Source organism: Lactuca sativa, chromosome 2 (genome assembly GCF_002870075.4).
Source record: "Lactuca sativa cultivar Salinas chromosome 2, Lsat_Salinas_v11, whole genome shotgun sequence".
NCBI lineage: Eukaryota > Viridiplantae > Streptophyta > Magnoliopsida > Asterales > Asteraceae > Lactuca > Lactuca sativa.
Genome location: NC_056624.2, coordinates 226,707,889 through 226,721,719, shown reverse-complemented (window position 1 = coordinate 226,721,719; position 13,831 = coordinate 226,707,889). Strand labels below are relative to the sequence as shown.

The 13,831-nt window shown below is 36.3% G+C and overlaps 2 protein-coding genes across 2 annotated transcripts; one reads left to right on the top strand and one right to left on the bottom strand.

The window, feature by feature from the left end:
- The first annotated feature begins 543 nt into the window (after positions 1–543).
- LOC111910861 (BAG family molecular chaperone regulator 7) lies at positions 544–2,503 on the top strand. Its single transcript, XM_023906667.3, has 3 exons — positions 544–1,482; positions 1,623–1,904; positions 1,987–2,503. The coding sequence occupies exons 1-3, from the start codon at positions 778–780 to the stop codon at positions 2,200–2,202; spliced, it is 1,203 nt and encodes a 400-aa protein (XP_023762435.1). The 5' UTR covers positions 544–777; the 3' UTR covers positions 2,203–2,503.
- Positions 2,504–3,320: 817 nt separating this feature from the next.
- LOC111910841 (uncharacterized) lies at positions 3,321–5,214 on the bottom strand. The gene is made up of 4 exons (XM_023906653.3): positions 4,942–5,214; positions 4,692–4,818; positions 4,189–4,259; positions 3,321–3,453 (listed from the first exon to the last, which is right to left on the bottom strand). The coding sequence occupies exons 1-4, from the start codon at positions 5,059–5,061 to the stop codon at positions 3,328–3,330; spliced, it is 444 nt and encodes a 147-aa protein (XP_023762421.1). The 5' UTR covers positions 5,062–5,214; the 3' UTR covers positions 3,321–3,327.
- Between the last annotated feature and the right edge of the window lie 8,617 nt (positions 5,215–13,831).

Genomic DNA, 13,831 nt, shown 5'->3' with positions numbered 1-13,831 from the left:
TGCAATATATTAAAAATATACAAACTAATTAAAAATACAAAATTATTATGATACAAGTATTAAAGAAAGAAGTACAAGTAATCAAGCATAGAGATTAAATGGTTAACGGGTTGCTTAACCCGACCCACCAGTCATGACCTGCTAGCGAAGGAATTACAACTCGGACCTCTTTCCCATTCCACTATGACTCTCTTCTTCCTTACATCCCGTGACAATGGCCACGACTCAACACCACACACAAGGTGGGGGTGATTCTTGAACGTTATACACATGCGACGTACACAATACTCATACATCATTACAGCTTAATGATGATCGGAGGTACTCTAGAATATGTATTTACCATAGAAAGGGCAAACTTGTAAAAGAGACATATGCTTAGAAGTTTTGGTGGATAGATGTGGAGTTGGTGAAGGAAATCTGATAGTACAAAAAAGACAAAAATCTCCACATGCGCCCCATTACTAAATTATCGCCGTACATAAAGATTCCTTTTTCTATGTAAACTTTACCCTTCAACTTTCTCCTTTCGCTTGTGCGCTCTTCACACCAAATCTCATCCACAAATCTTTTCCCAATAACGTTTGTTTAGTTTAACCACAACAATTCACAACTACGGTAGATTTTTTAATTTACATTTTTTAATAACTTTATGTGATTAATAATGGTTAATTTCCATTTTTAGCCCTGACACCAGCACAACCCTCGGTTTTCCTTATCTTCTCCATCCGCGTCTCTCTCAATCATTTTCAGAACATCCGCCATTGAAATCCAACCATGAGTCGATCCAGCAAATTTGATATCATTGATTACTACTTATCTGAATCATCCACTATTTTCCCCCCATTTCCAAAACCCTTTGCGCTCCTAAACCCTACTTTCCCCTTTGAAGCCACCACTGAGCTTGATCTAGCACTTGAACTCTTAAACCCTACTCTCCCCTCACTTGATCTCATGTCTCCATTTGATGACATCGACACCATCACCGATCTGATTCACGTCGAGAGGAGGACGCCATTCGGCACCTCTACAGCTCGGAAGATCATCACCAGGCGCCGATCCACAACAGCGGAATTGTACCTTAAGTCACTTTCCGACCGCGTCTCTGCTCTCGAGCAAGGGTTTGATCTGGCGAACGACGAGAAGGCGAAGTCCGATCGGAAGTACACTTGGACGGCGGAGATCAATTCCGAGAAGGACGGTTTAGATCGGAAGTTCAAGTTGACAACAGAGATCAAAGGTGGGAAGAAAAAGGAGAAGACCAGTAAATGGACGGCTGAGATTAAAAGGAAGGGAGAAGATGCACGCAAGTACACTTTCACCGCGTCAACTGCCAATGCTGCCATTGAAGATGATAGTGGATCAGAGAAGAAAGAGAAAGACAAGAACAAGAACAAGAAGAAAGATAAGAAGAAAGAGAAAGGACCTCGTATCGTAGAAATCCAAGGTTCACCTGATCATGGCGCTCTTCTCATGAAAAAGGTTTCTACCCTGATCCTTCAATTATGTTTCCTTACCAATCCTTCACATCGATAATTCATTTAAACCTTAATTGATCATCATTTAGTTGCTATAGAGATCAAGATCTGTCTCTGTGGATAACAATTTGAATATTGTGATAGGCATTTGGCAGAGCATTGGAGAGGAACAAAGGGAAGAAGAAGGAGTTATCACCTCAAGATGCCGCCATGTTTATTCAGATGACTTTCCGAGCATATCTGATAAAGAGATCCCAGACTCTCCGTGCTCTACGTGAGTTAGCTGTTGCAAAGGGAAAGCTTAAGGAACTCAGGACTCTGTTCAACAATTTCTCATACCGTCGCCGGGTGGCTGTCGATGCAGAGGAGAGGCAGAAGTTCTCTGAGAAGGTCATTGTGCTGCTTCTTACTGTTGACGCCATTGAGGTAAATTTTGCAAATTTTCTACCATTGACATGATGAGTCTTGTAATGTGTAGTTTTTGAGGAAATGGGTTTGATTGTGGTAGGGGGCTGATATCATGGTTAGGGCTGCAAAAAGGTCGATGGTGGATGAGCTGGAAGCAATGCTGGATGTGGTGGATCCGCAGCCAGGAGGTGGTGGTGGTGGGCGATCACTGTCCATGAAGAGGAGGACATTCGACATGCCAGATGGTGTGATCCAGAAGGAAATAGCACAAGGTGTGGCTGAGGTTGTACGAATGCTCGGACAAGAAGAAGAGTGATTGATTGGTTTTGAAACCTATGAAGCTTCTATGGAAGTCCATGTCCTTCGATGATGTCATGGTAATGAAAGACATGCTGATGCTGAGTTACTGTGTTAATGTAAGACATGCTGAGGTTGTAAGGGACAACTGTAGTTTCATCTTTGTGTGTTGTTGTGTTGTGTTGTGTTGTGTGTGTCTTATGCTTCCATTTTATGGGAAGCACGTATTATTTTGTAAGGTTTGGCTAGTCTAATATTGTTGAATCTTGTAACCAACAATTGATAGATGCTTACTTGGTTGCTTTTCTTTTCTTTTAAAAGATACTCCAACTCTATAACTCATATGAGATAGTTTTTAGCTGAAAATATAACTTTTGGCTTATAAGCTAGTTCATAAACAAGTAGCTATTGGTAAAAACTAACAAATAATATGGGATTTCATACGTGTCAAACACAACTTTAATTTCTTTTAATTAATATGGGATTTCCTGTAACTCGTCTAGGGTATCTCTCGCTCATTTGAGATTTCCAATAACTCTGTAACTCATATGAGATTTACTCTAACTCATTTGAAAATGTAAAGATGAAGATAATTTTTTTTTTCAACCTTGAATAGTATGAGCTTATCGGCTCGGCGCATGAAAAAATCGCAGGCCAATAAGGAGCCCCTGCATTTTCAGTGACTATTTGGATAATTTCTTAATTTTTTTTAAAAGTTTTTGGCAAACATTCAATAAATTAGACTAAATTTGTCTTTTATAACAAAGTATATGTATCACTCTCTATAAACAATAGAATTCATGCTAGACATTAAGCAACAACAATGACAATAGCTTCTTCTGCTTTTTCTCTATCTCATCGAATACTTTGACTAATATAAAATAATAAAAATATAATATCAAGCATTTCATTCTTGAAACATTCGACTTCCAAACGCTCTACATTTGTACATAATTTCTAAGGGTACGTCTATCAATACTTATCAAGAATTCATCTAAGACTATGGAAGCGTGCACATATATATATATATATATATATATATATATATATATATATATATATATATATATATATATATATATATATATATATATATATATATATATATATATATATATATATATATATATATATATTAAAAAGCTCATTTGTTATGTATTGGTGCTTTCCGGTGAGGTGGTTGATAGTCTGTTACTACAATGTCGTCATTTTCTGAATGCTTAACTTCTTCTTTTCCAGGGTAACGAGATACAATTGGTTTTTTTGAATCCTACAAATACATCAAAGACACATAAATATTTTATTTTGTGTGTTCATATCATTTTAAAAACCGGTTTTAGACTTTTAGTCATCTTAATTCTTAAATAAGTTTTCTACTTTGATTGCATACATTCTAAATTTATTTATTTAAATATCGAAGGATGCTAAAGTCACATGGTCAAAGGTCAAGGTCAAAAGCCTCCTTACATTATGGAAGTCTTTTACCTTCTAACCAACATTTTATTCGGAAAAGTGGAGCCAATGTTTGGTTGATTCGAAATTCCAAGCAATAAAAAAATCATATATAATTTACATCAAAATATAAGTATACCTGAATACTTTTTTTTTTAAAACAATTATTTGTAGCTAATTTTGAACAAAACTAATGTATGTTGTTTCGGTGTGACATATTTTAATACATTTTTAACTTTAACAACTAGTTTGTTATGAAATTACTATGATCGTAAGTGTTAAAAGACCATTATATATATATATATATATATATATATATATATATATATATATATATATATATATATATATATATATATATATATATATATATATATATATATATATATATATATATATATATATATATAATTGCATTAAAAATAATTCCCGACCAAATTATAAAACTTCTTATATATAATCAAAATTCTGAAAATTTATAGGTAGGATCCTCCAGGTTTGTGGGTACCGTGTTTATTAAAAAAACATATATATCAAATTAATTAACTAATACCTCTACATGTTTTCCCTTTAGCAAAGCCACATGATGGAAGGAAGAAGATTCAACAATATCACTTCCTGCATCTGCATGCCAATCATTCTTGCTTAATTAGTTTAAAAAAGACAATTATAGAAAACTAGATATAGTTTTTGAAATAATCATTTAACTATCGGACCAAATTCCATTAAACAACCCAAATATCATTATAAATCACCAATCATACAAAACTCATTTACAAACTAACAGATTTATAAGCATGACCAAAATCAATAAAATTTTGTAAAAAAATCACCATCTTTATATGTCTCATGATCTATAAATTTCTATAAAATATAAATCTCAAAAACGATTAACCAATTAATTGTGGGAGGGTGGGCGCGTTCTTGGTCTTGAATAATCCGAATAAAGCACACCAAGATGTTCTTTGTGAGATGAAAGTGAAACAAAAGATTTGGTGTGTGGAATTAGATCCACATCACCTTCGTCTTTAACAAGTACCCCATGAATCTTCTTACCGTTTTGTTCATTTCCTGTCAGCGATTCTCCAAATTCAGCCTTTGAAAATGGAGTTGCAGGAGGTCTTATAACTGGAGCCCGTGTTCTTTCAACCATCTCATCGCCACCATTAATCTTTTCCGCGATCTGTTTACAAATTGAACATGTAAATATTAGCATCTTCTTCCTTTTATCATGTTTACATGAATACGATAAAACCCTAAACTTATAAGAGGTTGTAGAGAGAAAGAGAAAGATGGAGAGAGAAACCTGAAGATGATGTGATCTTGTAGAAGATCTATGTTTAACGACGGTAAGAAGAAGACGAGCGTTGGAGGAATGCATGCAAATAACTAGAAAAAAGGAGGTAAATAAAACTAGAGAAGCCATTGTAAACCAAGCAAGGTCGGCACTTGGCAATAAATAGAGGAGGAACCACCTCTCACATCAAATGTTTAAAAAAAATATTCAAAATAACTAAAAGGTTTTTACGTGAGGAGATTGAGAAACTGGTTTATAAGTTCATAAATCAAAGAAAGTATAAAACAACGACAAATATGGGCAAAAAAGTTCCAATTTCAAACAGGAGAGAGCTCACAACCAACGCACCATAAAAGGGCTCTGTGACCCACGGGCCAATGTATGGAAAACGATGGTTTGCCCAAGTTGTCGGGCCCAAACTCCATAATCTACCATTTTCGTTTTCTGAAAAATTGGTGATTCTAATTATTCACGTGTTTTAGGTAAATGACTTAATGGGTAATAATGTATGGGGGATAATGACTTAAAAATGTAATATATTTTTCGATTATGTATATATTTGGTCACTGATTTTTTTTTCGTCCGCATTTAACCCTTCAATTTGTTAAACTGTACACATTTAGTCATAATAACCGGTTACTCCAGGTTAGCCGGGAAAAATAACTTAATAGGGTAATATATTTCACATTTTGTACATATTTAGTCCTTAATATTTTTTGTTCACATTTCGTCCTTAATATTTTTTTGTTTCAAAATAAGTCATTTTTGTTTTTGTACTCATTCAGTATTTATGAATGATTACTTTAGGTTTTTTTCATGACATCTTATGTAGGACAATCATTGATGACGTGTTTGGGGCTATTGATGCTTATGTCCATCGCAATCTCGACTGTTTGGATGCGTAGATCTTGTGGTTTGGATTAGATCTTCTGTTCTAAACGTCGTAACTTCTTCATACAATATCATATTTTAATGATCTTTATATCCACATGTTCGGTTTTTGAATCTACTACAACTTTCATTAAGATTACTCCCGTTAAAATGTAATATATTTTTACTTACGATTTTATAAAAAAAACATCCATACATGCATTCATAAAAACCTTTTGGATTTAAAAATCGTAATTAAAAATATATTACTTTTTAACGAGAGTAATCTATACGAAGTTGTAATAGGCTAAAATACGAACGCATAGATATAAAGATCGTTAAAATATGAGATTGTATGAAGAAGTTATGACGTTCAGAACACATGATCTAAGCAACCAAGTAGTCGAGATCACGATGGACATAAACATCAAAAGCCCCAAAACACCTCATTAATGATTGTCTCACGTAAGATGTCGTGAGAAAACCTAAATAAATCATTCATAAGTACTGAATTAGTACAAAAAACAAAAATGACTTATTTTGCAACAAAAAAAAATATTAAGAATAAATATGTAAAAAATATTAAGGACTAAATGCGTACAAAGTGATAAAAATATATTACCTTCTTAAGTCGTTTTTACCGGCTAACCCGTAATAGCCGGTCATAAGGACTGAATGTGTACAGTTTAAGAAGTTGAAGAGGTAAATGTAGACAAAAAATACTTAGTGACGATTTATATAAAAATCGAAAAATACATTACATTTTTAAGTCATTATCATCATAATGTATGAGTGTATACAAAGTTTTTTTCTAAAGTGAATAAACCGGTTTGAATAAATTTAGATGAACAGTTTACCCGACATTCAAGATTTTATAATATTTATCAATTTTAATATGAAAGGGTTGAGAGAAATTTAGAAAAAATAAATAAATAAAATGTTAGTATGCTAATATATTGAGCCATATTTTTTGGCTTAACACATTACATCCTTATATTCGGGTCAACTCAAAAATAAATCTACATGTAAAATAATTAAGTCGGTAAGTCTATTAAATAATAATAAAAAAAAAACCGTTTAAGTTTCTAATACAAAAACTTTTGAATGACTCCACGAATAAAAAGGTAAATTTCCATTATTTTATGAAATAGTAAGGGGTTCTTGTCATGTTTAAAAATTAAAAATTGGGTTGAAAAGACACACACATGCAAATGAAGGGTTTTGACAAGACTTGTGAACTCCGATACCAAATATTCACACGTTCAAGAAAGGTTTGTGCCCTCCTTGTCCCCCATTTCCCCCTCATCCTTCACTTTCAACATTTTGGCCATCGATACTCACTCTATCATTCTCTGCTCATGCTTCATGCTATATTAACTTATACTACTATCTAATTAATAAATTAATCATATTTCTTAAGAAATTAATGATATATATATATATATATATATATATATATATATATATATATATATATATATATATGATTAATCAACAATATAACGTGATATAGTTATTGATTGTAACCAAACGATAACTGATCGTAATATATACTTTGCTGATGTTTTAAGGATCAAATGCAAAAGAACAATGTGTACTTATCTATCTATATATTTATATTATCTTGTTTTCATTTTATTACATGTATTTTTATTTCAATTTTCTTATTAATGCAATGTACTTTCAGTTTCCTCTTATTACGATATTATGCCAATATCGACCAAATATAGCAGTTAATTTAGTTTGCATTTGCATTATAAGGTAGATATTTTATAACACAATGTTATAATAGGAATAAATGATGGTAGAACGCTTTGATTAACATATCACTGAAACTACGCTACTATTTTTGCATTTAAAACATGGGGGTTTTGTAAGACAGTAATACAACTCATTATATTAATTTGCTATCATGGACCCACACATGCCATTAACAATGTTTTGCACGCTTGTGAGATTTAACTTTATAATCTTTAGAAATTTTTTAGCCATTTGTAAGGCCAGTGGGACAACTATATGTGTGGTTCAAGTGAAATTGAAATTCAGGCTTATCTTATAAATCACCAATGGAGATAAATGAGTAGGGTTATAGGAATTTGTATGTGGTTTAAATGCAAAGATGAGGGGTCGATGAGGGATGCACAACCAAACCGGATCCCTGATTTGAAACCGATTTGATCCGATCCGAAAACCGGTTATTGACCAAACTGGACTGAATAATCCAGTAGAGCGGATCCAAACCGGTTCGACATTTTAGATTGCAAATCGGATTTAACCCAGGATCTTAAACCGAATTCTAAAAAAACTGGATCTTAAACTAGTTATGTTTATAAGATCATTGATTCCAAAGATTAATAATCTGATTGTTGTCAAGGATTTCCATCCTATTAGTCTCATCGACATTCAATAGAAGATCATTGACAAAGTGTTAGCTATGCGTCTTGCTATTCTGATTGATTGTGTTGTTAGTTGCAAGCAGTCTGCCTTTGTGAAAGGATGACATATTCTAGATAGGCCGCTCATGGTAAAAGAAGTAACGGAGTGGTATAAGAAGAAACAAATAAAAAAAAAAAAAAATTGATGTTATTGAATATTGATTTTGAAAAGACTTTATGATTCGGTAAGTTTAGATTGTATTGATAGTATGATGCAATTTATGAATTTTGGTGGGAAATGGTGATCTTGGATTAGAGCTTGTCTGATTTTGGCTAGGGCTTCTATTCCTATAAACGGGATTCCTACAGAAGAGTTCCAGTTACATTACATAGGGGCCTTCGACGTGTATACCCTTTATCTTCGTTCCTTTTCTTGCTTGTTATGGAAGAGATTCATGTTGTCATTGAAGATGCTAAGTCTACTCATATATTTTTTTTCTGAAGTTCAGTTGGGAAAAGGAGATTTCATCTGCTAAAATTCGTGGAGGTCTTGATATTGAAAGTTTGGTGGCTTTCATTTTTTATCTTCTCCTGAAATGGAGATGGAGGTTCTTGAATAATGAAAATTTGTTTTGGGTTAAAGTTATGAAAGAGTTGGATGGAGTTCCTGGTGACCTTGACTAAATCTAGAACATAGTTACGAGTTCAAGTCTGTGGGCTCGGGTTGTGTATTCTAATTATCAGTTTCATAATTAGGGTGTGGAGATGGACTCATTTTTAAAAAGAAGATATAGTAATGGAATGGATACTAACTTTTGGCTTCATATCTCAGTGGGTGAACAATAATTATCTTCTCGGTTTCCAAGGCTATTTGGTTCAGAGACTCGTACTGAACACAAGATCTGCTTAAGAAGAGAAATGGGAGGATACACAAGGAAAGTGAGGGGCGTCGAAAGAAAATCATGTTTCCGAGTTTTATTAATGGAAGGAAAAGTGAAGGGAGGGAAAAGATTTTGGAGCCATATTTTCCTTCCAAATTGGGCGGATTTGGGAAGAAAGTGAGGGAAGAAAAATTTTAAGTTTTTTTTCCTCCTAACTCGGGAACACAAAATCTTAAAATTTTTCTTTCATTTCCTTCGAACTCAGGAACACAAAATAATAAAAATATTACTTCACCTCCTTCCTTTCTGTCAAAATTTTCCTTTCCTTTCTTTTAATGAATTTACAAAAAAATCGGGAACAAGGCGTTAAAGATTATCTGATGGCTAATAGGAAAAGAAATGTTGTATGGTGTTAGAGTTGGAGACATCAAATCCGAGGATGTGAAAAGATCAAGCAACTCACAGGTCTGTTGGCTTGTTTGGATGATATGGATTTATATATACAAAAAGATAAGTGGTCAGATGTTGGGGATGATGGTTCATTTACAGTCAGTGATACTAAAAGATGGATTGATGAGGTGATTCTCCTACTTCATATCGAGAAACTAGTGAAATACTTTATTGCCTTGAAAAGTTAATATCATGATCTGGAAAGTATTGTTGGATAGGATTCCTATTAGATCTAATCTAGTGGATCAGATTTTTATCCCTATTTGTGTGTTAGAGGTGGAACAACTTCATCATTTGTTTGTGAAATGTTAATTGACAGCTAAAACTTAGAAATTGATATTTAAATGGTTTGAGATTAATTATAGGGATGTTAACGGGGGAAAACGGGACCGAAAGTCCATCCCCCGCCCCTGCTCCCGAAATATTCATCCTTCATATCCCCACCCCCACCCCCCGAATCCCCCTTTTTACCCCCGCCCCCACCCCCGATTGATTTTGGGCTGCCATTTTTTAGGCTAAAAGAAGTTGTTGTTTGGCTAAAAGAAACTATGTTTTAAGTAACAAATAATTATTTATAGCAGAATTTTACATGTTAAAAATAAAAAGTTATGACATCTTAAAAACATTATATTAACAACTTAAAAACATTTTTTTTTGTTGAATTTTAGAAGCTTAAAATCATGTTATTGTTTATTATATTTATATAATTAATATATGTAAATATATGAATAATTTATTAACGGGCTCCCCATGAGAGTTTCGGGACGAGATTGTCCAACCCCGCCCCCGTCTCTGCCTCCAATTTTTTTTAATAAATACCCTCACACAGGACAGGGCCCCCACGGGAGTTTTTGACATCCCTAATTAATTAGATCGTTTTGATTCGGTGCATGAGTTGTTTCACAAAGAAGAATGTGTTTGATGTAACTGTATGTACTAGTATTTGGTATTTATGGAGGTTCAGAAACGATAAGGTTGTTGCTTATGGAAAAATAAGACAAAGTGAAATTGTTGATTCAATTAGAGAATTTTCATTTCTTTGGTTTTCTAATAGGAATAGGAAGTGTTCATTTTCTTGGATTAATTGGTTACAAAACCCCATACTATGTGTATTTTGGTTCAGTCTATCTCCTTCTTAATATTTTTTCCTTTTTTTTAATATATGGTTAGCTATTAAAAAACGGTTCTTTTTATGCCAGTTAAAAACGGTAATATTTGAAAATTTTTAAACCGTTGTATCAATGTTACAAGTCTAGAGACTTTACTCAATAAAATTTCCACATCTTTTCTTTGCACAAAACATACCTTCACTACATTCTTAACCAAATCAACTCTTTCACTTGTACTTTTAATAGTTTGTCTGACATTTATGCTATAATTATGGCGAATGCCAAACACTTTTGGTGGTGTAACCGATGGTACTAGTGACACATCGGGTAGTAGTGGAGGTCGACCGAATTTTCTTATCGACCTTTATAACTATCTTCTAGAGGAACAAAACAAAAGAGCACGCATATTAACCCTTATTAGTGAGCTTGAAATTTATATAGGGTCAAACTTCCCAAAATTCATGAGTGCACCACAATTTTAAATTATGGATCTTCTGGCTTGGTGATTAGAAAAGATAGCACAACTTCCAATTCTCTCTGTTATGTGTAACAGCCCGGAATCTCAGGTATTGCTAAATTATGTTTTTGGGGGTGATTTAAGAGGGGACTCGGCGAGTTGGAGCCTAGACTCGCCGAGTAGGATCGCAGACTTGGTCGCGGGTTCGCGACTGGACTCGACGAGTCCAGATATGGACTCGGCGAGTCGACGCTGTTCAGCAGAAACCCTAACCGTTCGGTTTTGGATCGTATATAACGCCTCTTAGGCCGTCATTTTCCGTCTTTTGGTCGATTGAGAAGAACCCTAAACGGCTGTGGGCATCTAGAGCAAGATTGGAGGATATTTGGGCTTGAAGAAATTGTTGTGCAAGGAGGAGAAGGGTTTTGGCTAAAGGAACAGCAAGGGTTTCGAGTTCTGCGGTTTGGAGACACAGAGAGGGCATATTCCAGGTAATATTTCGGATTCCTTTCTGTTATGTTGATGTGTGCATGGATTTAGGGTTTATGGAACCCATTTGGTGATTAGTTGAATTAGTGCCTTGTTACCCAACGACTATAACCTTGCATTAGGACCTTAGGGGTCCAGAGGGTCCCATGCTTGTGTATTTCGGGACGAGACTTATCTCAGGAAGCAGTTTGATTGACTGCATGGCGTGGACTCGCCGAGTCCGATGAACAGACTCGGCGAGTAGCTTGGAGATTACTGAAACTCGTCGAGCTGTTCTTCAGACTCGGCGAGTGGAGTCGGGGTGGCCCCGCGATTCTTTCAGGAGTAACTCGTCGGGTCGAGGAGGATACTCGACGAGTAGGTAGGGACTCTCAGAGAGTTGGAGAACGTCTAGACTCGCCGAGTCGCCATGGCACTCGCCGAGTCCGGTCGAGTTGACCGTTGACCGTTGACCAGAGTTGACCTAAGTCTGACTTCTTAGGGATAGTCACACTTAGAAGATATAAGTGTTAATGAGATATGTGATGTTATAGGGAGGTTGTAGCTCGTCGGTTGTGCACGAGTCATTTCGGGATTTACTAGCTTTCAGCTTTTACGAGGTGAGTCTTCTCACTATACTGTACCCGGAAGGGTTTGACTATATGACCGGAAGGTCAGATATGATATGTGATATGTATGCTATATGTGGTAAGTTATGTGTTATCTGTGAGCTATGTATGTTATGTGGGCCGGAAGGCAATATGTTATGGGCCGGAAGGCGAATATGTTATGGGCCGGAAGGCGTTGTGTTGAGGACCGGAAGGTCAGGGCCTGGAAAGGCGTATGTGTGTAAGTGTATATTGGGGAACTCACTAAGCATTTATGCTTACAGTTGTTGTGTATGTATTTCAGGTACTAGCGAGGACCGTGGGAAGGCGCCGGCATGATCGATACACACTAAAGACTGCTTTTATGATCTTGGGATTTTGATATTTGTATTTGACAGAACACTTAACTATTTATGCCTTGTTATGAATGGAAATAAATATATTTTTAAAACGAAAAAAAAAAATTTTGTTTGAAAATTTGAGTTGTTACAATTGGTATCAGAGCCTTGGTTTGAGGGATTCGGGTGCACCTTCGGGAGTAACTGAACTCAAACCGAGGATTTGAGGAAAATTTTTAATAAAGGCATAAACTTTTGTAAATGGTTTCGTGGTAAGCAAGAAAGAAGCAGTGTGTACGATCAGTCAGCGCCCGAACGGTAAAGATCCCCAAAATACCTTACAATGTTATATGATATAAATCGTTATGCATGCTAGAAGACTAGGTATTCATGATAGGACTAGAGTGGCCCGATTTGTGATGCCTTAGTCTAGGGAAGTTTGCCGATATGAGATGCTTGCTAGTATGCGGGTAGATAGGGCATATCAGAAGTAGAGTACTCACTATCCGGGGTATGGGGAGGAAGACTTGGGATGAATGCTGATGCGGTGTGGTCGGTAGTATTGGGCCCGTACTACCGAAGACACCGGGTCAGTGGGAGACCCAAGTAAGAATCCCTGGATATCGGGGACTGAGTAGGGTTGCGTATCGAGTACGATTATACTCGGTGGAGTCTCTGATAGTTTTATGTTGTATTTCAGAGACATCATGGTTAGACCACGCCACGGAGCGAGTACGAGCGGTGTGAGTGACGAGGATATTCGTCAGATGATTCACGAGGAGGTGGCGGCAGCGATCCGGGCTGAGATCCCGGAGATGTTTGGGTCTATTAAGACCACCCTGATGGAGACGTTCGATGAGCGGTACGCCGCGTTGACTGAGGCTGCAACCGCTGCAGCTACCGCAGCTGTGGCCGCTGCTAGGCCACAAGGAGGTGACTCGTTGCTGTTCCGAGAGTTCAGCAACACGAAGCCACCGGAGTTCGATGGGACGCAGGATCCGATTGCTGCGATGAGGTGGATCGCGGACATAGAGGGGTGCTTCTACACTTGTTCATGCCCGGAGCACCTGAGGGTACAGTTCGCTTTGAACCAGCTCCGTCTGGGAGCGAAGGACTGGTGGAAGTTCGTGACAGCGAACTTCACTATGGCAGAGACTACAGCGGTGACATGGGAGGGGTTTACTACCATGTTCAGGGATGAGTACGTTCCCCCGGTGGAACGGGAACGATTGGTTCAGGAATTCTTGACCCTCAAGCAGGGTACTGATTCGGTGGCGGCGATCACGCGGAAGTTTCATGAGAGGGCAATGTTTTGCCCCGAGCTGGTGTCCACAGAGCAGGCT